The following is a 25,250-nucleotide window of genomic DNA, read 5'->3' as shown; positions in this document are numbered from 1 at the left end:
CGGGGCGCCGGGAGTGCAGGCGCCAGTGGGCGGGGCGAGGTTTCGGCGCATGAGCGGCTGCAGTCTTCCCAGCATCCTCCAGCGCAAGATGGCTCCGTGGGAATTTCTTTCCTTGTCCGTCTGAGGAAACGCTAAGTGCCTGCATCCGCTTCCGTGTTCCAGGTAATTGGGCCAGCCTGGGAGGGAAAGACAGAGGCGCTTCCCCACCGACTGGCCCAAGCCCTCAAACTTAAGTCCCGAGACCCTGAGCGGTGCAAGGGCTCGGATGCCCCAGAGGGAGGGGCAGAGGGAACCCAACTCGCCAAGCTGTGGGCGCCACTTGTAACTTCGTTTTCTCCGCAGCTCCGCGTTGTTCCACAAGATAGCAGAGGCTGAGCCCCGACGGGTGCGATGGCCGCCGTGGTGGCCAAGCGGGAAGGGCCGCCGTTTATCAGCGAGGCAGCTGTGCGGGGTAACGCCGCGGTCCTGGATTATTGCCGGACCTCAGTGTCAGCGCTGTCGGGAGCCACGGCCGGCATCCTTGGTCTCACCGGCCTCTACGGCTTCATCTTCTACCTGCTTGCCTCCATCCTGCTCTCCCTGCTCCTAATTCTTAAAGCGGGAAGGAGGTGGAACAAATATTTTAAATCACGAAGACCTCTCTTCACAGGAGGTCTCTTTGGAGGCCTCTTCACCTACGTCCTGTTCTGGACATTCCTCTATGGCATGGTGCACGTCTACTGAAATGGGGGGCAGGGATGACTTTTTTTAAAAACCAGATTGGGAGGACTGTTGCTAGAAATTAACACCGTGTAGACTTAGTTTTTAAATTGTTGAATTCGCTGCTTGTTCTGTAATGTTATAATTTATATCTGAAGATGAAGAGCCTGTAATATTCTTCAGATTAAATGAAGCGTGAGACACTTTGTAGAGTTCTTTTCTACCTTAATGCTTACTCCCTGTCTGTCATAGGTCCAGAATTGCCAAGTTTTGACTCCTGGAGAGGTGGAACTGCACTTGAGCCAACTGTAATTTCTTTGCATTTACATATAGGCTATCCAGAGAGGGGCTGCCAAGACCCAGAATAAGGAGAGGATTTACTTTAACATCCTAAGGACTAATAACAGTTACTGTTTATTAAGTGTTCCCTATATACCAGGCACTGAGCCTTACACTTTACACCCATTTAAGCCTTGTAATAGCCATGTATGGATTAGATGCTGTTATCCCCCTGTAGATGAGAACCTGAGGCTCAGAGAGGATAAATACCTCCGCCTGAGGAGGTGCAGCTAGAAAGAGGCAGAACTGGTATTCAAATGCAGTTCTCTTAATGGCACTTGCTGTATTGGAATGTTGTCTTGCCACATCTAGCTGCCTTTTCCATAATAAATAAATTTAAACTTATTTTCCAAGAACATTTCTAGTGAAGATTAAACTGAGACTGTTGGGATATTTAAGCTAAATTTTGGGTTTTGTTAGAGTGTAAATCCCTCTATTTCAATTAGTGGTCCCTTCTTTTCAAAGGGGACCTGAAAGCCTGAATGAATAAAACTCATTCATTTAAGTGGGAAATAAATATCATTGCTTTAGTATTATAATAATGAACAACATGTTGCTTGTGGAATTTACAGTCTTAGTTGGGGAGACCAGCATTACCTCTCATTTCACAAATACTTCAATTATGATAAGTGCTATGAAGAGTACATAGGAGCCCCAAAGGATGGAGGTCAAGCAAGTCTTCCTTGAGGAAATAACATTTCATCTAAGACCCAGAGGTTGAATAACAACCAAGTAAAGTATGGGGAAGGGGTTACTTGCAGGAAGGGGCATGTGTTAGGGTTGTTGGGCAGGGAGCAGTTGGGCCTGTATCTGGAGAGTAAAAGAATAAGAGAAGAGGTTGTGAAGTAGACCAGAACCAGATCATGGAGGGCCATGGTGGGGAGTCCAGTCTTGATCCTAAGAGCAGGGGGGAAGCCTTAAAAGTTTTAGTCAGGAGAGATGTGACCAGATTTAGGTTTTTTAGAAATGAATCAGTTTTAGATCAAAAGGGGACCGGAAAGCCTAAATCCAAGCCCCCTTTTACAGACAATAGGTGGCCCATGGCTCATCATCTAATGCAATATTTGTATCTAATAGCAGAAATGGATCTGGGACCCAGGCCTCCTGAATTCCATTTTGGATTCTGGAGCACGTTTGCACATGAGGCCAAGGAACTAAAGCCACAACATTGCCTCTCCCTTTTAAAGACCTCTGAACCCTTTCTCAGCCCATCACTGAAGACATCAACATTCATGGTTTGCCCTAACACACACATTCCAGCCTCCTGCAGTCCTCTTTCAGCATCTTCTCTGGAAAGGGAAGGTTTATTCCTGATACAGAATAAGGAGGAAATGGAGTGGGTCCTACTGGGAGGGAAGAGAGAAAAGGATGGAGGATAAGTAAGCTGACTTACTTAACCAGTCCCTTGTCGTTGGGCACCAGGTTTTTTTTTTAAGATGTTCACTATTATAAAAAAAATTGCAATCAATGTCTTCATGTTATATCACTTTTAAGGGAATTTAATAACCTCCTGCGGCAGAGGATAAAAACTTGATACCAAATGCTGTACAGAGTTATATCAGATTATACTCACTGAATGTAAAGTACCGGTTTTATCAGTGCCTTCCTAATCTTTAATTTAATTTTAATGTTTGGTCACTTAAAGAGTAAAATGTTTTCTTTTTTCATTTGCATTTCTTTGCAAGAAAACAAGGAACTTAATATCCTGTTTACTAATTGTTTCTTGCCTCTGTCTCTTTTGGTCTTACTTGCTCCTTATGCTGTCTCCTGAAACAGAGTGACCATGAAAGTTTAGCCATGAAGAGAAAGAATCAAGACACATTTAACGTTGACACCTTTTATTGTTTTTGTAACCAAATAAAAATGTGAGAGTATACATATATTGGGCAGGTCCTGGAAAATGTTTGCCATCTTCCCACCTTTAATTCTCTGTGGCTTAAGGGGAAGCAGCTGGCAAAAAGATGGAGTCTCTTGATGAGAAAATGTCCTTGGGTCCACTGGAGAGTATGCTCTGAGGAAAGTTGCATCACTTGGGTCTGCGGAGAGGGTTGAAAACAAGTGGAGCTCTTTTCCAGACATGCAAAAGGCCATTCCAAGTGGGGTGAGTTAGAGAGTCTCCAGGGCACCATAGTCCTTAGCTGGGGTGCTAGAGACACCTAAGCACCCGAGGTGCTCAGTTTATCAGGGACACCCAGCCACTGATAAACTGGAAGAACTGGTGAGGAGGCAAAAAGGCAGCTGTGCCTAGTCAGTCCTGATGGCCCCTGCGTCAGGTGTAGAGGGCACTTGGCTCTTTCATGGCTGGTCCCTGTAATGCCACATTGATAGCACCCGATTTACAAATTTCCTGTTGGCCAGCTTCTTGGCACTCCCAAGGCATGGGATAACTCAATTATTAGGAAAATACTAGGTGGGTAGGTTTAGGCTAGGGTTTGAACATAAACAATTCATGTGATCCTGGAATAGCAGAATGGAAAGGGGCTCTTGAGAAGTCAGAGTTCTCATTTTCCTGATGAGACAACCAGTGCCCAGAGGAAAGGGGCTTTCCCAAGTTTGAAAAGAGCTCAGGTTCCTGCTTCACTTCTCCCCATTTAAAAGAAGTTTCTACAGGATTAATGAGCCTCCCACTCACACACCATGATTATGCAAAAAGGTGGGGGGAGTGGGCTGTGCAAAAAGCTGGCCCACTTGGGTAGAATATGCAACAGTGTCCCAAAGCTGTAAGGGACCTTTCTGAGCATAGGGCTCCTCACATGTAGTAGAAAGGCCACCTAGAAAGGGTTGCTGGACTCAGAGAAACTATTAGGTTGAGTAAGTCCTCTGTGACAGTAGTGTTTCATGGGCACTCTTACAATTAAGGAGTCAACTTGATTGACAGAAACCCTCATACAACCAGTAAGGATAATGGATGACATAAAGCAGAGGGAGAGCAGAGACCCACTTCCAGGACCTCTCCAGACATCTCCCACTACTCTCCCTCTGAGCTCCAGTCACACTGTCTCCATCCAGTTCCTTTGTTGCTGAATCCCATGTCAAGGCGATTCTTTACATGTGTGGTTTCCTTTTCTGAAATGCTTCCCCATCACCTAAACTGCTACTCATCATTCAGATTTCAGTTGATATGCTACCTCCTTGGGGAAACCTTCCCTGGCTCACCCCTACTCCTTGTTGAAAACTCAAAGCACCCTGTTCGGTCTGTGGTGAGATGCGTGATCATTTGACCAAGATTCAACTCCCCACTAGACTGTAAGAACTTGAGGGCAAGGAGCATGTCTGTGTTGCTCACCCTGTATCACCAGCATTTAGTCCCACACCTGAGACATAGTAGGTACTCAAATACTTACTAAATGAACAAATAACTGGAGAAAAACATTTCATTCCAATATAAAACAAATGGTACGACTATCCCCAGATCATATGACTGCTGCAAAGCAATTCCAAAAACAGGATTAAAAAAACCAGACCAAATCCTAAGCAGCCAGGATTCAGAAAGAACCCCTGCCCTTTTCACTTCCTCCCAAACATAAAGGTAACATGCTAGATTATAAAAATCCAAAAATTTGCATTACTAAGGAAGTTAAACACCTCAGTGGATCGTGCAGATTTTTCACCTTCAATTCAGAGCAAGTTGGGCCTGTCAGCAGGTTCCCAGACAATCCACAGGGAGGGATTGTCCAAAAGGGCTCCTGTCCACCCTCAGTGGTGGCCTCACCGGGGACCTTCTGCCAGCTTCGGCTGACCCTCTCCAAAGGCCCCAGAGCAGTGATGCTTCCTGCCCCCTTCTGTGTGCAGAGGAGAACCAGGCTCTTCTGACAGGAGGGAAGCCTCAGAGAAAAACTTCCCAAGAGGATGCTCCCTCATATCCAGCACCTGGGACTTAGCAAGTCAGGGCAGTATGGCAGGACGCTTCTGCTGAGCGGTTTGGATAATGGTGAGTGATGGGCTCTGGATTTCCCACCTTGGGTTAGACAAATACAATGGGATGGGGAAAGGTGAGCTAGCTCGTCTCCTCAAGCACAGTGCTTAAGCATATTTTGTCATGTGCATTCTTGACCCGGGAGGCTTGGTCTTCTGTGCAGACGTCAGGAAAGGCTCACTGCCCCAGTGGGTGAGTAAGCAAGAGGTTTTGCATCTGGGTACAGGAGCCTCTCAGAACTGGTGGCACTGGTTGCCCTTGGGCAACAGGATGGGAGGGAAGTTTTTCACTGTGTTCTTTCATAACTTGAATTTTGAATCATATAAATAGTACTTAGTCGAAACATTTTAATATAAATAAACTGAGCATAATGCCACTTTCCCTGGGGGGGGGGGGCGGCAAGACTGGGAGCAGGAGTCCTGGTCTCAAGTCTGACCTAGAAATTGGCTTCACCCACCAAAGCTGGCCTTTTCCTTCCTCAGAACCAGGGCTTTGCATATCTCCTCATTCAACATTTCTCAAACCGTAATGTGTGCACAAATCACCTTGGAATCCTGTTAAAATGCAAGCTTCTGATTTAGTAGGTCTAGGGAGGGGCCCGAGACTGTCTTTCCGAAGAGCTCCTAGGTGATGCCAATCCTGCTGGCCCACAGACCATACTAGTGGCAAGGCTGAAGGCCACTGAGGGAGGGAGGCCGCAGAGTCTGCAGGGTGGGGGTAGAGTGGGAACGGGGGCTCAGATCTAGGCTCCCTAACAGTTTTGACCTCCCTAACAACAGCTGTTAACCCCTGCCAAGTGAGCATTTCCCATCCATTATCTCATTAGTACTTCAGACCAAGCCTTGGGAGAGAGGGAGGGAAGCAGGGTAGGATCACCCACCCCACAGAACAGCAAGAACCAAGCAACACAGGCAGATGCATCTCCTGTATGGGAAAGTCAGTATCCCCAGAGCTTCCGCGGGCTGGATGGTCAGACCCGAGCAGAAGCCTCCCTGCCTCGCCTTCCCCATCCTCTCTAGAAGCCCTTGGAGTTTGCCTCTCCCCTCCCCCAAGAGCCAGCTCTCTCCTGACAGTCTGGTCCTTTCCTAATTGCCTGCTGAGACACGTTTAAATTTTATCCCTAGGGGCAAAGCCAAATGTCCCCTTGGTTGTTGGCCAAGGGCCCTCTCTAAAAAGCCATCAGTCTCTACAGGGATTTGTGAAATCCTCAGCTAGAGGCTGGAGGATGGCCAGAGTGGCTGGGCCTGGCTGGGACACCTCTGTTGGCTCTGAGGGAACTGCACCTGTGTGTCTGTCCCCAAGCACCAGGTCAGTGTCTCATTTAAGCGTCTCTTGGATAGGGCCCAGCCCACAGCAGGCAATCAGTAAATGTTTATTGCATGCATGTATGAACGAACGAATGTTCAACCGGGGTCCCGGAAAACATTATACACTCTAGTCTCCATGCTTCCAGATCTGGGCTACTGTGGCTACTGGGTGGCTTCCCTCCTCTCACAACCAAAAGCTTGTAGCCAGATCCCAAGTTTCCTGCCGTGGGGCAGGGAAGAAGGCCGTGCCCAGAAGGCATGATGAATCGTCTTCCCAGGTCAGAGCTGTGGGCTATTCTGCCCCCAATGCCTTCCCCCTGAATCTGTTCTCGGCTGACACCTCTGGCTAAGTCTCCACTGTCTGCAGGGTCCGCAGCTGCTCCACATTCACCTTTCCATTCCCCAGATGGCCAGACCTGTGTGGGGGTGGGGGGCAAGGGACACAGAGAGAACCGTCAGGAACCCTGCGGTCCAGGCAGCCTCCCTAAAGGCAGACACATGCAGCAAGCAGGCAGAGCATTCTCGGCCGTGGCAGAGGGGCCGTCTGTCTGGGTCCCTGGCTACAGCCCCAACACATGGAGGGGTTCAGGCTGAGGCCTCTGAAGCTGCCCCAGCAGTGAGCAGCAGTAACCATGGTGGCAGGCGGAGCCAGGGCCCACAGTCACGGAGCCCAGGAACACGGAGCCTTGCACAACAACAGACGCAGCTGAGCAGAGACCAGGCTAGTCCCCAAAGCCAGCAAGGACCATTCTAATCCCCTCACAGGCTGAGGAGTTTAGGCAAATGCCCAAGAAGCCAAAGTCAGCCCAGTTTGCACCAGCACTTTCAGGCCTGTGGGGCCCTGGTCCCCAGCCTCCACTGCTGGCCCCACCCCCACCCCCACCCCCGCCTCTCCATCTTTCCTTACTTCTCTCCATCCTTTGCCCTTCCTCTCAGTCCCAATGTATTTCTCACTCCTTCGCTACCCAGGCCCAGCTCCTCGCTGGAGTTTGCTAATCCCTGAGTCATCCAGGAATGGAAGCCAGGGGCCAGAGGAAAGTCCAGTGAGGGCCACCGAACTCCCTGGGGATCTGGCTTATAAAAGGAGAGACACAAAACACTAGCCTGAGCTGGAGGATCCCCTGCATCCAGCACCCACTGGAAAGAAAGGAAAACGAGGCCCAGAAAGAGCCAGGCACCTGCTCAAAAGCACCCAGTGAGACAGAGGCAGAGCAGGCCTGACACAGGCCTCCTGACTCAGCTAGGGCTCCTTCCCCATGCCAGGCTCTGCGTAAAAGGCCAGGCTGCTCAGGGCCTCTGGGCAGCGCCTGGTAAGGGCAGCCTGAAGGTCACCTGTCGGCACAGCCACCACCACCCCGGGCCTGGGGCAGTTCCAGAATTTCAATGCAGAAGAGGAAGTTAGAGGAATAATCTGACTGGGGGCAGGGGGCAGAGATGAGGACTTGATAAGGCAAATTAACCCAGGGGAGAAGAACTGGACTCTAGAGACAGCTGGGTTCAAATCCCAGGTCTACCATTTGTTAGCCGGGGAACTGGACAAGTTACTTAACCATTCTGGGCCTTGATTTACCCATTAGTAAAACAGGGAATATTAGTATCCACCTCATTAAATTGCTGAGAAGCTTAAACGGGTTAATATATACAAAGGGCTTGGAGCAGTGCCTTGCAGAGTAAGTGCCATGTTATGATAATATTATCTAAGCTCTAAGCTAGCACAGCAAGCACACATGGTTTGCACGGTTATTGAGGGGACTTGGGGAGCTAACGGAGGAGCCAAGCACCACCTCACCACCCCCAGACTAGCTGGGATGGGGGTCTCCCGGTCCCCGCCCTGCCTTGTGGCCAGGTCACCCCAGAGCAGAATATCCCGCTGGGGCCGGCCCGGTCCTCTCTGCAGGCCCCGTAGCCCCTGCGGCTCCTCACCTGGCGGGCTGGGCGCCGCCCTCGAGGAGCTGCCGGCTCGCGCAGCCATCCCCTATCCGGCCGCCGCCTCCGCGCTGCGCCTCGGGCCGCTCCCGCTGCTGCCCCTCGGGCTCCCTGCGCGGGCTCTGGTCGCCGCCCCGAGGCCCCGGGCCCGGCCCCGCCGCGACCTCGGGCTCCCAGTCCCCGGCCCGCCGCGGGGACTCTGCCTGCCGTGCGCGGGCCTCTCGGCCCCTGGGCAGGACAAGACCGGTAAGCCTTCACCGGCCCCAGGTGGGCGGCGCGGCCCTTCCTGCCCACGCATGGGAACCTAGGCTTCCCTCCCGGCCTGTGCTCTGCACAGAGGGCACGTGCACGCGAGATCACACGCACACACACACTCGGCCAAGCTGAAGGCCAAACCCGCAGCCTGAGAAAGCCTGGAAATAAGTCCCTGCAGTGGAGGGTAAAAAAAAAAATCTGTTTTGTTCTTTTCTTACCACTCCATCTTCTCTCAACCTCGGCCCACCAGAACTTCCAAGTCCAAGAATGTTAAAAAAGTGCTGGAAAGCACCATGTGTAAATCAACTATCATTTCACAGGTAGAAGAAACTGAGGCCCAGAGAGGCCTGGGACTTGTCCAGAGTCACACAGCGAGGCAGTGGCAGAGTTAGCCAGCTCTCCCACCCTCAGCCTGTGACTTTTTCTTCTGAGGCTGCTCCGAGACTGAGCCCAGTTCTGTGTCCTCCCTCCCTGGCCCCTCGGGGGGCTGTGAGCTCCCAGGGTCCCCCTGCCTCCACACCCCAATGCCCATCTCAAAACTACATTAAAGCCAGAGAGAGGGAGGCTGGCGGGAGGGGAGAGGGAACCGCAGGGCTCCCCTGGGGCTGCTGGGGAAGAAGCATAACTGACCTCACTTCCTCGTACTTCTTGCCACGATAAAAGTGGCTCTTTTTGATGAGGTAGATGAGTACCAGGTCACAGAAGAAAGCCGCCTGCAAAAGATTGGGATTGAGAGGGGGCACCCACTGGAGGCCGGCTATTTGAGGTACTTCATACCGTTTGATCCTGTAACAATCCCAAGAGGGAAGCATCGTTTAATAGATGAGGAAATGGCCACAAGGCTGCCCATGGCAGAACCAAGGTTAGAACCTAGTACCGTCTGATTCGACAGGCCTCACTCTCTCCCCTACCCTGAACTAGCTCCGTGGAATCGTTCATTCCACAAGTGTCTGCTGCACTCCCACCACGTGCCAGGTGCTGTGCTGAGGTACAGGGAGGGCTAAGACAATGCAGACCCTCTGGGGAGTCTCCCTCGGTTGCAGGAGAAAGCAAGTAAATTATGGGACAGAGTGGCATGTTCTATGATGAAGAAGGGAACAGAGAGAAGACCAGACCTCACTCAGCCTGGGGACGGCACCTGGGCTGAGCATTGAGGGCTGAATAGGAGTTTGTACAAGGTAAGGAAAGCTGGAGAAGGGCATTTTAGAGTAGAAACACCTGGAAGAGTCCACAGGCGCTGTGGGGGAAGAGCTGGAGGGGACCAGCCTGTAAAGCTTCTTAGAATGCTATAAGAATGGTCTTGATTCTTAAGCCCCCGGGAAAGGCATTGAAGGGTATTTGAATAGGGGAGTGACAGGGTCAGAATTGTGGCATTTTAGAAAGATCCCTCTGGGGGTCAGCATGGGGGATGGATTTGGGGGAATCCAACTTGATCAACATGGAGGCTACAGCCATGGTCCAGGAGAGAGAGGGGGCTGCCCCTGAACTAACCCAGCTGGGACCCACTCCCAGATGACACTGTGCACGTCCAGCTGGGGGATGTGCCAATGCCACTCTCCTCCACCAGAGGGCAACTGCACCCAGAGCACAGGGTGGGCCCCGCGATGTGTTTGCTGAAGAACCCAGGAGGGTGTGTGTGAGAAGGTGGGGAGGCAGCTGATGGGTGGCCACTAGATGAAGCTGGTTCCCTGCACACCTCCCTCCCTCCCCCAGATGCCAAAAATACTATCAATCCCTTGTCCCACAGGAAACACCCACCCACCCCGGTATCTACCATACCAACTTCTCCGGGCACCACTGCCTTCATCTCACCTGCTTCTCCTCCAGATTTACCCACTACCTGAGAAAGTGATGGCTGAAGGCAGCCCCTCCCTAAGAACGTTACCAATAAATATCCAGGGCTCCCTAACAAATAAAACAGCAGTGACTGCTTGTCGTGAAGAGGAATCTGTTTGGACTTCACGTTCATCTACGACCCTTTGGAAGCATGGCCTCTGTGTGTCCTGTTTCAGGACCCAATTTTCTCGTCTTAATGAAAAGTGGGTCCTAAGTGTGGTGGGACGCTCCAATGGGGCTGCTCTGGCCACCCAGGCAGAGGAATGGGGCAGAGAAACCTGAGGAAGGGGCTGGATGGACACAGCCATTCATTAATGACTCCCCCTGTCCTTTAAAAACCTTCCCAAAGCCCAAAGAAACTACAAAGATTCCAAGGAAGCCTCTCCCTGCCCCCCAGCCACTCCCTCCCCCCTCGGCCCAGCCCAAGGGCCACCTCTAGGAAGAATTACAGAGCTGCCCCCCTGCCGCTCATCCCAGAGCCCAGTGGTTCTCAGTGGAGGCAGTTTCTCCCCCCAAGGGACATTTAGCCATGTGGAGACATTTTTGGTTGTCACATCAAGGGAAGAGCTCCTGGCATCTAATGGGGAGAGGCCAGGACTGCTCTTAAACATCCTGCAATGCACAGGGACAGCCCCCCACAGCAACAAATTATCCAAAAGGTCAATGGTGCTGAGATTAAAAATCCTGAATAGCCTGACCCTCCTCCTTTTAGCAGAAATGGAGATAGAAGCTTAAGAGGTTCAGGGCTGACCTAGGATGGAACCATGGCTGGGGGCTGAACCTGACCCCACCCGCAGCCCCAGCACCACAGGCAGGCTCCTCCCAGCGGTCACTGAGATCCTGGAAAGCCCCCTTCCCCTACGTCTACTCTGATCTCCCCGGCTCTCATTCTGTCTGGGGCACTGGGCCGGGTTCTTTCTGGGCAGGGACCCCCCCGCTCCTCGGGGATGCTGCTGGGTCAGAGGGTGGGAAAGGGAGGGAGGAGACAGGTACTCACGGCACCCATGAGCGCCACCCCGGAGCCCACGTTGATGACCGTGGGGATGATGCTAAACTTCCCCGCCTGAAGGGAGTAGAAGGCACGGTGAGTGCAGCAGGGCGGCCAGCAGCTCCCCGGGGCCCCCACCCCACCCCTCAGCTTCCCCGCCCCCCCACCCGGCCAGCCTCAGAACTGGGGCACCACCGCGCACCTTGCCATTCACCATCACATCGAAGCGGATCCCGTAGGCCTTCATCAGGGTGCGGAACTCCACCCCGGCCGCGTCTCGGTAATATTTGGCAAACCTGGGGAAGACAGGGCCCGGGGAAGGGGGGTCCTCAGCCCGATTGGGCCTCCCCTGTTAGGCCACACAGCAGCAATCCCTCAGGGGAGAGGGCTTTCCTGCCACACCCTGGGCCCCCAAAGCACTGATGGAACCCACCCTTATGGCCAGCGCAGGGCGATGACAGACACGCCTCTCCTCTGTCCCTGGCCACTGGGCTGGGATCCACGCTTCCCTTTGGCCATCTCTCCTGGCATCTCCAGCTCTGACACCCCCCCACACACTCCCTCCAGGAAGGGGGGGTCACAGTGCTGGTACCCAGAAAGGACACGAAACTGTTCAGGGTACAGGGTAGCCCACTGAGCCCCCATTACCTGAAGTTGTACCCAGAGGAGATTGACTTTTCTGCAAACTTGTTGTCCAGACGGCTAAAAGAATAGTGAGGGTTGCATTCAGAGGCAGCTTTATCAAGGTCACAGTCCCATTCGATCTGAATTCCTATCACACCACCCTTGATGAAGGAGAGACAAAGGTCAGCACACAGAGCCCTCTGGAGACAGACACACATCACAGATCACAGACGGGTCCGCAGCACTGAGGGCGGGTGGGGGAAGGTGCAGGTCAGGGGGAGGAAAGGGGCGGGCACTGGCTCTTGCCCCAGTGCTTGCTTCCGGGGAGGAGGGAGCTACCAGGAGTGAGCACCTGCTAAGGGACAAGAACTTCCCACATGTGCCGGTGGGTGCTTCGGGCTCAGTGTCAGCTGATGCCCCAAAGCCTAGAAATTCATCAGCAGACACCAAGCCTGCCCACGCCCCCAAATGCGGCACTGGGTGGCCTCTGCCTGGAGCTTAGAGGAGCTTAGAGAAGAGGCCAGCTAACCAGCCTGAAGGGTGTCCAGGGGTTAAGGCTGCAGAGGCTGGACAGAGGATTTCTTTGGAGAAAGGTGTTGGGTGTTCTTACAGCCACCCCCATAGAGGCAGGGTGGGTGCTATTGTCCCTGCCTTAGGCTTTGTGATGAAAGCATAAATGGGGAGCCCTCGGCGAGCTTTGTAAGCTCTTCCTGGATTGGGGGACCAGATGGCATCTGTCTCGAGCTTGAGAAATAGCAGTCTGCATGAAACCCAAGGCAGAGAGAGAGTGCCTGGGGAGAAATCCTCTGTGACACGGGCCACTGGGAGGGAGAGCTTGCTGGGGCCTCTGACAAGGGGCCACTTGAGAGAGCCACCCAGAGGGGCCATGAGACCCCACAGAGGGCCTGGGTGGAGCAGACCCCAGGATGCACAGGGATTGAGCGTTGAAGCCCCAAGAAATAGTGGCACCCAAGTCACAGGGATTGCAAAGGGCTGTTTCCAGTGGGATTCTCTAATAATAGTAATAGTAATAGTAATGGTAACAGTAATAGTAACAGTAGTAACATACCCCATGGGAGAAAAGCAACCAGCCCTATGTGCCCACCAAGCCCAGAGGGTACCAGCTTCTCCCCCTCCTCCTGAGCCCAGCTGGCCATGGAGAAGCCGCCCACCGCCCCTGATGCAGGCCGCACCCAGGGAGGGCAGAGGTGCATCTTTAAATAGAGTCATGGGCCAGGATCACTGTAGTGAATGGGACATTTTAATTTCTGAAAAGAAACTGTCCTTGTGACCAAAAGTTGCATTATCTGAGATGGCACTGCCCAAGAGTTCACTCAGTGGTGAGTACACCGAGTGAGACCGAGGGATAAGGAAGAGAGAGAGTCAAGTTCTGTTTACTCCCCATGGTGAACATCTTATGGTGTTGGGTCCACTCTGCAAGTGACACACATCGTGATCCTAGATACTCCAGACTACTCTGCACAAAGGAAGACCCCAGGCTCAGGGAGGTGATAGCACCCACCGAGGGTCACATCACTGACAGGTGAAGCACCGTGGGGGTTCAAGCCTGGGCCCACCCACCTGGCCCCTCTCCCTCTTGCCCTCCCCAGTGCCTGATGAACAGGGGCCTGGGGCAGGGGCTCCAGGGCAGGGTCTAGGGCCCTTACACCTGCATCCACCCATCCTCCCCTGTCTCTCCTCCCTGAGTGCCTGTGGCCTGAGTGCAGCACAGCCTGGCTGTGTCATGGCTAATTCTGAAGACAGAGAGTCCTTGGGGGCAGGTGAGTTTGCGGGGCCACCCCTACCTCATGTGTCCCCATCCTCATGGCAAAAGACACGCTACCCACCTCCACAGCCATCTCCCAGAAGCTGCTCCCAGCCCAGTGGACCACTGACCCCAGTCGGAAGATGGGGCAGTAGTGGTTGTTGGGGCCAAAGCGACAGGTTTTTAGGAAAGAGCGGTCTTTGGTGTCCAGCACATTGGTCCTGGGTGGAGGCCGTCAACAGCGAGGAAATGAGGGTGAGCCGTGCTCTTCCCAGGCCAGGGAAGGGCCTGCCCCTGGCATCCCTGGGCCCCACACCCCAGCCCCGGCCGAACCCCTCACTTTAGCCCCAACTGGGGCCATGACCCATTCTACCAGCTAACATCCCACTCCATTCAGGGCCAGCCCCCCTACCCAGGGTCACCAGGGGTTCAGTCACACACGGACATCATACATCCATGCACACAAGGCACCGGGCCTGTGCATGCCACAGGGAGGCCAGGCAAGGCCCTCTGGGGGGTCCCGAGTCACACACCAAGGCCCTGGTCCCACAGCCCCAACAGCCAAGCCCCACATACTTGGAGAAGTTGAATTTGGGGAAACGAATGGAGTTCTTGATGTAAACGGTGAAGTCCTCAGCCTTGCCCAGGAGTGGCTTCCTGAAAACCAAACCAGGATAGCCCGTCCAGGAGGCCCTGCCTGCCCCTGCCTCTCCGTGTCCCCTGGCCCATGGCCTGTTCCCTGGGGTCCCCTGGAGCCTTTGCCTGTGGTGGGATAGGCTTTAGGCCTCTCTGGGGAGTCCTGATGTCCCCTGGGAACATGGCCCCCACAGTGGGTGTGTCTCCTCCCCTGGCTGGGAACCCCCGGGGGCCCCAAAGCTTGACCACTCACACAGGCTTGGACTTTGCCTCCACCGGGCACCAGGCGAAGATCTCACAGGTGCCCCTCTCCGTGCAGCGGCCAGTCTTCACACCTGTGGGGATGGGACAGGGGCACTGCCAGGGCCTCCGGGCTCCAGGACCCCTCCACCACCCAGCCCTCCCACTGTGGGCCTCACCATTTCCAGCCACAACCGCCTCCCCGGTGGGGCAGTCGCTGTCCTCAGAGCACACGGCGTCGGGAATCCCTTCGCTCTGCCAGGAGAGAGAGGGCGACTAGGTGGGGAGGGGCCCCTGCGGGACTCACCCGGGTGAGAACAAGGCTCCTTCCCCACCCTTTAGAGGGCCTGATTAAAGCTCTGCCCCACACAATGCAGGGAGCACCACAGGGTACACACACACCCCAGGGCCCTGGAGCAGGCAGAGAAGCCCCTGCCCCAGAAGAGGGCTAGACCCGCTGTGGCTGGTGGTCGGCCACCCACTCCCAGCTGCAGGTGTCCCGTCAGACCTCAGCACAGGTGTCCTGCCGCTGGTTGGGGGTCACAATCAGGTTGGTCACCACAAAGAAGACGCTCTCTCCCTGGGGAACCAGAGACGGGGTGAGGACTCTCCTCCCGGCCTCTTAGGGCAGGGGGTAGGGCCTCTGCTGGGTCTTGGGGAGGATGGAGCCACAAAGTTTGTAGATTTACCCCATCTGCCTGCTAACCCTGGAATCCTTGGTCAGATGCCTTTTGATTGGTCCCTTCCAGGCCCACTTCTCCCCAGCTGCCCCCACTCCACGAATCCCCATTCTGACTCAGACCCTGGGGTCCAAGCCCCCATCAGCAAGAAGGGGCCATGACGGGGTTGGCCCAGACTGATTCTGAGCAGTACAGGGAACCATTTCCCAGGAGAGTGACTAATAGAAGGGAGGGCTCCCTCCAAGTGGGCCCCTATTTGCCTACTGTGAAAATAATTCTGTTCCTCTGCAAAGCCACCTGACCCATGTCAGCCTGTCAGCCTGGAAGCTCTCTGGGCCCCATTTGGTCTCAGCAGGCTCAAGGGTTCTTTGCAGAATGGTCAAGGGCAGGAGTGGGGGTGGGGTCTGGACAGGTCTCTATCTGCAAACCCTGGTGGCCATCCTGAGCGAAGGGAGGAGATGCATAGTGTCCCCGGGGGCCAAGCAGCTTCCCCCACGACCCACCCCACCCAGGCCCCGCCAGCCTGGGCACCAGCTCCGGGTAGGGGCTCTGACCTGGGGCGGGATGACGTAATCGGCCACATCCCAGAGCCGCTCCCCCAGCTCCGAGGTGTTGGTGAAAGCCACGCCCTTGACTTTGGTGATGACGGCACTCTGCAGGGAGGTGTCTGTGTCTTGGTAGCCCTTCTTCACCACGAACACCCAACTGTGGGGAGGGGGCCGGCGGTTGGGCATCAGCCGCACCGCTGCCCTCAGCAAATGTTCCCCAGGGTCAGGGTGGGATGCCTTTCCCACCAGCTCCTGGACAGGGGCCACAGGTCCCACCAGCGCCTGAAACCCAGTCCTGCAAGCAGCAGAGGCCACGAGCACCTCCAGGGGGAGGGGCTCTAAAGAGGCCAGAGAGACCACGGATCTCAGGAGCTGAGGCCCTCAAGTTGGACAGGCCTGGGCTGAAACTGGTTCAACCACGTCCTGGCTATGTTGTCTTGGGCAGGCCAATTACATCCCTGAACCTCGGTTTCCCACATTACATGGGAATGTGGTGAGGATTAAATGAGAGGGTACATAGCCCGCAGTGATATAAGACAAATGCAAACTGAGGAGCATTCTACAAAATAAGAGTACAAAATCCTCTTCTCTTTGATACCAAAACCACAAGCAACAAAAGAAAAATAGGTAATTTGGACCTTGCCAAAACTAAAAATAGATAATTTGGACCTTGCCAAAACCAAAAATAGATAATTTGTACCTTGCATCAAAGTACACTATCAAAAAAATGAAAAGATAGCCCACAGAATGGGAGAAAATATTTGCAAATCATGTATCTGATAAGGGTCCACTATCCAGCATATATAAAGAACTTCTACAACTCAACAACCTGATTAAAGTGGCCAAAGAATTTAAATAGATATTTCTACAAAGAAGATAATTAAATGGCCAATAAGCAAATAAGCACATGAAAAGATGCTCAACATCCTTAGTTATTAGGGAAATGCACATCAAAACCACAGTGAGATACCATGTCACACATACTAGGATGGCTATAATCAAGAAAAAAAGAAAATAACAAGTGTTGGTGAAGATGTGGGGAAATCAAAACACTTGTACATTGCTGGTAGGAATGTAAAATGGTTTAGCTGCTATAGAAAAGTCTGGCAGTTCCTCAGAAGGTTAACTGGTGTTATTCAATGACCCAGCAATTCAACACCTAGGAATATTCCAAGAGAATTTAAAATGTACATCTACACAAAAACATGTACATGAATGTTCATAGCAGCATTAGTCATATTGGCCAAAAAGTGGGAACAACCCAAATGTCCATCAACTGATGAATGGAGAAACAAAATGTGACATAGCCATACAATAGGATATTATTCAGCTATAAAAAGGAATGAAGTACTGATATATCCACGTAACATGGATGAACCTTGAAAATATTATGCAAAGTGAAAGAAGCCAGATATTTTATATCATTTTGTTGATATAAAATGGATAGAATAGGCAAATCCATAGAGGCAGAAAGTAGATTAGTGGTTGCGAGGGGCTGAGGGGGTGAAGAGGATTGGGACTAACTGCTAATGGGGTACAGCGTTTATTTTGGGGATGTTGGAAATATTCTGGAATTAGACAGTAGCAATGGTTGTACAATATTTTGAATATACTAAAAACCACTGAATTGTATAATTTTAAATGGTTAAAATGGTGAATTTTATGTTATGTGAATTTTATCTCAAATAATGGTTAAAAAAAATCCTGTACTCGTCAAAAGCTTCAATGTCATTACAAAATCTTTCTTTGTATTTCAATGTCAGTGAAATACAAAGAAAGACTCAGGAACAATTCCAGATTAAAGGAAATTAAGAAGACACACAACTGAATGCCAGGCATGATCTCAGATTTTCTTTTGTTATATAGGTAATTTGGGGGACAATTTACAAAAAGGTCTATAGATTAGATCATAATACTGTCTTAAAGTTAATTTCCTGATATTCATACTTGTAGTTGGATAAATAAGAGAATTCCATGTTTTAAAGAAATACACACTAAAGTATTTAGGGCTAAAGAGGTACATACCTGTAACTTAATCTTAAAAAGTTATATATATACACACACACACAAACACACACACATATATATGTATGTACATAGGTGTGTTGTGTGTGTGGAGAGAGAGAGAGAGAAAGATAAAACAAGTGTATTAAAATGTTAATATTTGGGGAATCTAGGTGAACGTTATTAAAAAAATTTGTACTAGTCTTATAATTTTTTCATAAGTCTAAAATTACTTCAAAATTAGTCTTTTTACAAAATGAGATGGCTGTGAAAATTGCGTGCACAGTGCTGGCACAGAGAACGGTTCAATGACAGAAGTCCTTAATGTTGATGCTGTTCCTTTAAGAGATTGTCCAGGCCAACCCCTCTTGGTAAAGCAGGGGAAACTGAGGCCCAGAGAGGGCAGGAAGTCCCCCCCGCCTGTGGTCACGGTGTGGGAGGGTGGAGGCTGCCCTGCACTGGCCAGGTCCCAGTAAGGGTTCCCTGAACGGTAGGTGCCGACTGGGACACGCCCACCCCCTCCTTCCTGGGGGCAGAGCCAGGACGCCCAGGTGGTCATGTCGCCAAGCAACTGAAAGGCCTGCGACCACTGAGCCAACCAGCCGCTCTATAGGAAGAGACAAGGCTCAGCCCCCACAGGAACATTCTGCACATCCTCAAGGAGCAATTTCATTCATTCTCTCGTTCATTCCATACCTGTTTCCTCAGCAGTTAAGTTAGGCCAAGCCCCACCCTCATGGTGCTGGTAGGGACTCAGACACAGACGTTAAACAAATGATCCCCCAAATAAGCATGCGATTATAAAAAAGGATGGGGTTAAGTGAGAACCCTGTTCTGCAGGATGAGAGGGCAGCAGGAGAGTGCCAGGTGCCTTAGGGACACAGCTCACGGAATGCCGGACACTTGGCCTCCAGCAGGGAATGAAGTGAAGTCAGGGCCACCACCCCCCACCCCCAGAAGGAGTGTCTGCAGCCAAGAAATGAGTAAAGAAGGTGTCACTTCCTCCCTCCACCTGTGTCTCTGGGGAGTGGGGAGGGCTCTGAACAGTCCCCATGAAGCAACCCCAGTGAGCTGCCCCCTGGGCTGGTGGCAGCAGCATCTGCCAAATGGGATGGGGATGGGGAGGTGGGCGGACGATGCGTGCAGGAGGCAGAGCTTTCTGGATACCAGAGGCCAGCCACGAGTGGGACAAGTTGACCGGAAGTGGCTCAGGGCCATCATGCCAGGCTCATGAGTTGCCCAGCCCCGAGCATGGCACTGACACTCAGTGATTATAAATAACTTGCCTGGCCCTGGGCCAGCCGCCAGGATAGGGCCCTGGGAGGCAACAGCTGCAGCCCCCTTCCCAGAGCCCTAAGCCTGGGGGCTCGAGCCCCGGGGGGAAGGAGCTGCCCAGGGAGTCTCATAAATCAAGAAACTCTGGAGCAATTGCCCACATATCATCACCCTCAGAGCTGGTGGGGGAGGAGAGGCCTCCTTCCTTACTCCCCACCCTTACGCCCAAGGGCTCCGGGAAGGCCCCCACCCCAGGCAGGAACACAGACCCCAACGACAGGGATCACGTGCACCCTTGCAAATTCCAGGACACAACCGCCACGCCCCCCTCCCCCCACCTTCCCGAGAGCCCCGGGAGAACTCACACCACCAGGTACATCATGATGGAGACCTGCAGCAGCCGGTAGAGCAGGCCCACCTTCTTGTTCTTGGCGATGACATACTTTTCCGTCTTGTAGTCAAACAGCGACAGGCAGAGCCCCTTCCAGCCCCCCTGCCCCATGGTGCTGTCTCACCTGGGCCTGCAGACAGCCCAGCCCCCAGGGTGCCGCATGGGGAGTGCAGCCCTGGGCTCCAGAGCCCACCACCCCTCACTAGCCTGCCTCCCTGCCTGCCGGGCCGCCCGGCCAGCCCTTCTACCCCGACACTGCGGCGGCCCCCGAGGCGTGCAGCTCCACCGGGCAGGAGCCGGGAGCCGCGGGGTGGGTCGGGATGGCCGGTTACTGGCGTGGCTAATAAAGCCTCCGCTGGGAGCCGGGCTGGGGCGAGTGCTGGAGCCTGGACTGCGACCTTGCCACCACCTCTTCCTCCTCTTCCTCCTCCCCTGACACAGTGACAGCACTCGCCCGTCCTCCCCAGCCACTGGCCTGGCGGGGACACTGCCGGAGTCTGCAGGACCGCGCTCCTGGAGCCCGGAGTGGCTGCCCCTGCTGGCAGAAAGGAGCGCTGGGCTGAAGGAGTGAGGGGGCGAGGAAAGTTAGGGAGGAAGGGCTCCTTTTAAAGCAAAATCCCCCTATCTTTCTCCACTTCCAAAGAAATCCTACAGGTTTTCTTCTTACCCATCAGATGGGGAAACTAAGGCCAAGGATGGAGGAACCTACAGTACAGTAAATAGAGGTAAACACACGGGTTTCTTGATTCACCTGGTGCCAGGATCTCCTGGGAGGCAGACGCTCTCTTGCTCCCTAGGGCAGCACTAGCCCACCCAGCTCTCCAGGAGGACCCGGCCAGTCTGGGAGTGACTCAGAGGACACCTCAGACCCATGGCTGCCTGAATGCAAGGCAATCAAGTGGGCGTTCCTACTGCAGTGGTTGCTACTGTCTAAAACCCACAATCCCGGGAAGTCAGCTGCCAAGCAGGTCCAGAATGCCCAGAGAATGAAGACATCTGACCCACACCCAGGACACACAGTGGTGAGTGGGGTCGAGATGTGGGGCGGGGGGTGGGGCACAGGCAACCGAGACCCAGGATCACAAAATACGCTTGGACAGAGCACATGCACCAACTGCTTGAAATGATTCCCCAAATAAGAGACAGACCTAACCCAGGCTGCTATTTACTGTCCCCTCACAACACATTTAATTAAAGTGAGACAGGGCAGAGGCAGCCCGGTGACCAGTTTTAGAGCTCATGACAGGGTTAGACAGGCCTGGGTGAGCTGCACGTTGAGGAGCCATGAACAACCCTTTCCTGCCCACAAGCAGTCCTGCTCCTCTCCCAAGGCCAAGTCCGCACACACCCATGAGCTCCCGTCCCTGAACCATACGGGATGGAAGGGCCCTTGAAGTTCACCAGTGTGATCCTCTCTAAAAGTAAAAGCCCCAGGGCAGTAGTCTTCAGTTTGAGTGTGCATGGTTATAATTTGGAACAACAAAAAGGCAAATTCCTGGGCCATACCTTTGATATTTTCCTATACCAAGTCCAGGATGGCACCTGGGAATCTGCATTTTGTTCTCAAACTGTCTTTTCGGAACCAGATTTTTGCCTCTTTTCATTAATTTCAGCTCGTGTCATTTCCTCAAAAAGGCCCGTTCTCATTCCTACCCACCAAAAGTAGCTCCCAGCCCCTCTCCATCACCCTATCTTACTCCTTTGGAGCACTTGGGTCTGGTATGATCTCACTGACTTGTGTCCCCCACTCAGATCGTAAGCTCTGGGCATGCAGGAGTCTTTGGACATGTCTGTACCCCAGGGCCAAGCACCTTAGTGGTTCAATACGTATTTGCTGAATGAGTGAGCAAGTCTAGGCCTGTGTTTTGAAACAGGAAGGGGATCTGGAGCTGCCACCCTGTCCCAGGTGTCCCAGGCATGACTGGGGATTTCCATCCTGGGGGACAAGCTTGACAGTTGTCCCAGCCTCTTCCTCAGTCCCCTAACATGGCTCTCAACACTCAGGGGAGGCAGCCTCCATCACCAGACCTCTCATGAACCTGAGAACACTGCTCCAGGGCAAGGCCTACAATTCCAGGCCTGGTGAGAAGGAAAGGTGGTCTTTAGGAACTTCACAGGAGTCTCCTGAGTTGAAGTCTGGCCTAGAGAAGGGCTCCAGAGGCCGTTGGTCACCCAGAAAGCATCACCCCCACAAGGTCCCACACCCTTGCACAAGCTGCACATGCCGTGGCAGTGGTAGGGGTAGGCAGCCTGCAGGGCATGACAGGTCAGCTCTCTACTCCCCTAGAGGAACTCCAGGTTTTGTATCCGGGGCAATGCCAAGTGATTCCCAATATCAGGGTCCTCACTTTGCAGGTGGGGTAACAGGCCCCAGGGCACACAGCGGAGCCTTCCACTAGCCCACATCAGAGTACTCTCTTGATTCCTCAGACTTTTACTGAGCACTTACTATGTGCTGCCAGGCACCCACCCATCAGCAGCTTGTCATTACTGCCACTCTGGCTTTAGAGAAAGGGCTCTGCTCGTGCTTACCCTCCACTGTGGGCAGGCCCCCCAACTCCCTAGGGTACCTCCAAGGCTAGCCTGCAATTCCTGACACAATTAGAGAGCCCTGGAGGTTGCCCAAAGGACAAAGGGCAGCTCTCAGGGCAGGAGCCAGACTCTTACAGCACAGCTCCTTAGTCTGGGTCTAAATCCCTTGGTGGGTCAGGACACCAATTTACTGGGTTACAACCAGCCACGTCCAGAAAAAGAAAATAGAGAACAGCAGTGTATTTAAGGAAGTAAGGGTAGGTTCTGTTCTGTGAAACTTGTTTCAAGTGTGAGTGTCTGTGTATGACATGATGTGGAATATACTTCCTGTGGGTCATGATCAAAACAACGGGAAGAAAATTCCTCACAAGCCATGACCTGGGATCCTGTATTCTGCCTCCGCATGGCTAGGGCCAGCTCACCACCCCCACAATTCAGGCCCAACACTCATTATGTCCAAAGGGGAAGATGAAGTCTTTGCTTTACATCTGCATCATCAAAAATCCAAGTCAGGGATGTTTCTGTGGCAGCCCCTGGCCTGAACAGAACAGGGCTGCGGACTTGGGTGCACAGCAGTCTGTGTGACCTAGGCAGCTAATGTTTAACCTATCATCTTTGTAAGCCAGTAAAGAGAAAAGGGTAAATTAACCTTCAAATACAACTTTAAAACATGAAATGAGAAGTAAGCAGGAGGTGAGAAACTCTTGGTCTCACAAAAGAGCAAGACGTAAATGTACCCCAGACCTTCGCTGTCAAATGTTAATCTAGTCTACCTGCCTCCTGGCTCCCAAGTGTTATCACTCTTGTGGTTATTTACTAAGCCCCATCCTATAATTCTCTCCTTCCTGCATCACCCCCACATCACAGGACCCTGTTCCCACATTCATGCTCTCCCACCCTTAGGAATGTCTATGTCTTAAACCCTTATAACACGCTTTACTAGCTAGCTTAATGGCGCAGTCAACTTCCCTGCGAATGCAATGCGAATGCAATGCCCGCCCGGTGTAAGAGAGCTGTCAGGATCTCTTTGTGACTTCTCACCCTGTTGGTAAGCCCTGAATAAAAGTTCATGTATCAGAAAATGCCCGGTATCTTCTTTGGCCTCCGGACTGGCAAAGCCCTCATGGGCCGCAACAGTTTCCAAAACCAAAGATGAATTCTCCCCTTTTGGAGAGAAAATTGCCTGCTGCTTTTAAGTGACGGTTTTTGTAGTTTCTACCAACCCCATCTCAACAGTCTTAGAGCCCCAAGGCACCCTGTTAAAATGATCTTCCCACCATAATCATAGGGGGTGCTTACTGAGCACTTAGTACCTGCTAAGCACTGTTCTACATGCTTACACATATGGACTCACTCATCACAACAGCCCAAGGTGGCTGATACCGTCACCTCACTTTCCCTAAGAGGTCACATGTGACCACAATTATACCATCAGTAAGCATCTGTGCCAGAATCTGAATCCAGGCGATTCAACAGTCTAAAAAAATCATCTCCTGATGCCATGAGCACAGTGCTTTACAGTTTCCATATCCACTCGCTTGATTCACTCTGAGTGCGGGCCAGAGAGGTTTCTGTAAAGCCCATTTCCCACTTGATGAAACGAGACGCAGAGGCTGACCAGCCATCCACACAGGGCTCTGTCCTCTGGAGCCCTTGGCTTCTTCCGGATGCTGCTGACGAGGGCAGGCACTGCAGGGCCGAGGTCCTGGGAACGCAGAGAGCCAAAGGGCCATCTTCCCACCCAGTCCCATCGCACCCCGCAGAGGGAAAAGGACTCCTTGCTCATGAAGCCACCTGAGAAGCGGGTCTCAGTCAACAGAATGAGCACCTTCTGCAGCAACTCCCACAGCCCCTGCGGCCAAGAATGCTGCCATGGCCATGCCAAGGGCTTAAACTTCACCCCCTGGGCCAGGAGGCAGAGTTGGATTGCTGGTCTTCAAGGCAAAGCCCCTTCTCTACCCCCCTCCCCTCCCCGACACACCCTGCCCCAGGAGTCCATCTGCATTCCCAGCATGCTTCATTATTTCCGGTTGTCCCACTGGAAATGAACCATTCTCACCTGGTTCACAAGCCTTTGCCTACTTGGATAATTTACGTTCCCTGCAGTGAGGTGATGGGGGATTATACACTAAATGTATAAAAGGCCTTTTTTTTTTTCAAACTTCATCTCACTTGCTCCTAAGACTTGCCAAATTTTGTCTATTGTTCTTTGTGGTTTGGACCCACATCTGGGGTCACTGGTACGCTCTTGGGTCCTTGGGACAATATCCAGTAAACTCCATGTGGTTCCTCAGGCACCTGGAATTGAGACAGAAAGAGCCCCTCCTCCCCCACCCCCACCCCAGACCGGAACCTAAAGAAATATGCTGGGGGCTCCACCTGGGGGGATAAAAAGATCCTCCTGCCTCTGATTACAACCTCTCCCCACACCATTTGTTCTTCCTTCTCTTAAGAATTTTATAGGATTGTAAGGAAGTATGGTGCAATGGGGTGAACCCTTAGAGGCAAGAGAATTACAAGGTCGACCCTCAGTCAAGAAAAATGCCCATTTCTCCAAGGATGAACAGAAAGAGCTTCCAAGAGGACAAACATCAGCTGCAGGTGAGTAGCTGCAGGCATTGCCAGCAACATGGCCTGGTCATCACCGCAACTTCCCAAGACACATAGGTTACCCCTTTCTCTTCCAGCCCTAGTGAGGGTGAAATAAAACCTTCCCCCCAACGTGAGAAGCTAATAAACTCAAAAAGCGTTTGCCACAAAATTAAAGGAAAAAGGAAACACAATACAAATAAAGAAAGCACATAGCCCATAAGATAATATGGCTAGTGGAATAAAGTTCAGATATTACTTATTAATATTGCAACCCGGTTCTACTTCCTACCCCCAAGGAAAGAGCTCGTGCAAGGCCTGGAGGTAGATGTGACTCTGTCCCAGGGCACAAAGGAAGTTTCATTAGGAGACAAGGAGGGCCTTGGAGAACCACCCGCAGGCCCCCGCCTTCCTTCTAGACTTCTAAGTATCCTCAGATGGCCAAGAAGAGAAGGAGAGTGGGAAGAGGTGAGGGGTGGAAAGGGTTTCACAAAGGGTCCACCAAGTAATTTATCCTTTAATATTTCTTTTGCTCTGGGCCGTCCTGCTGTGACAAACATTCCATCAGTAGACATTACTGATCCACGTAGTAAACAGTGATGTATTATTAATGTCATTTACATACAGTCAACAGGAAAAAGGAAGCTCCTCTCTGGGGGAAGCATTTCCCAGCCCATCAACAGCTCCTGGAATCCACCTC

General features: G+C 52.4%; 2 protein-coding genes across 4 annotated transcripts; one reads left to right on the top strand and one right to left on the bottom strand.

Moving 5' to 3' along the window:
• The first annotated feature begins 19 nt into the window (after positions 1-19).
• Positions 20-903, top strand: EMC6 (ER membrane protein complex subunit 6). Its single transcript, XM_037810645.1, has 2 exons — positions 20-162; positions 343-903. The coding sequence occupies exon 2, from the start codon at positions 391-393 to the stop codon at positions 721-723; it is 333 nt and encodes a 110-aa protein (XP_037666573.1). The 5' UTR covers positions 20-162; positions 343-390; the 3' UTR covers positions 724-903.
• A 1,956-nt stretch (positions 904-2,859) lies between these two features.
• Positions 2,860-19,864, bottom strand: P2RX5 (purinergic receptor P2X 5). 3 transcript variants are annotated; one of them, XM_037810638.1, is made up of 13 exons: positions 19,404-19,864; positions 15,766-15,916; positions 15,040-15,111; positions 14,711-14,786; positions 14,545-14,626; positions 14,232-14,312; positions 13,738-13,876; positions 11,915-12,051; positions 11,469-11,562; positions 11,276-11,341; positions 9,073-9,155; positions 8,185-8,415; positions 2,860-6,677 (listed from the first exon to the last, which is right to left on the bottom strand). In XM_037810638.1, the coding sequence occupies exons 1-13, from the start codon at positions 19,538-19,540 to the stop codon at positions 6,608-6,610; spliced, it is 1,419 nt and encodes a 472-aa protein (XP_037666566.1). In that variant the 5' UTR covers positions 19,541-19,864; the 3' UTR covers positions 2,860-6,607. The 3 variants fall into 3 exon arrangements, with proteins under 3 accessions (XP_037666566.1, XP_037666567.1, XP_037666568.1); XM_037810639.1 differs by having other exon boundaries at positions 19,457-19,511; XM_037810640.1 differs by lacking the exon at positions 8,185-8,415.
• Positions 19,865-25,250: the final 5,386 nt, after the last annotated feature.

The sequence above is a fragment of the Choloepus didactylus genome, chromosome 18 (assembly GCF_015220235.1).
Source record: "Choloepus didactylus isolate mChoDid1 chromosome 18, mChoDid1.pri, whole genome shotgun sequence".
Taxonomy (NCBI): domain Eukaryota; kingdom Metazoa; phylum Chordata; class Mammalia; order Pilosa; family Megalonychidae; genus Choloepus; species Choloepus didactylus.
The sequence above is the reverse complement of the archived record's forward strand: the minus strand, read 5'-3'. Positions and strand labels throughout refer to the sequence as shown.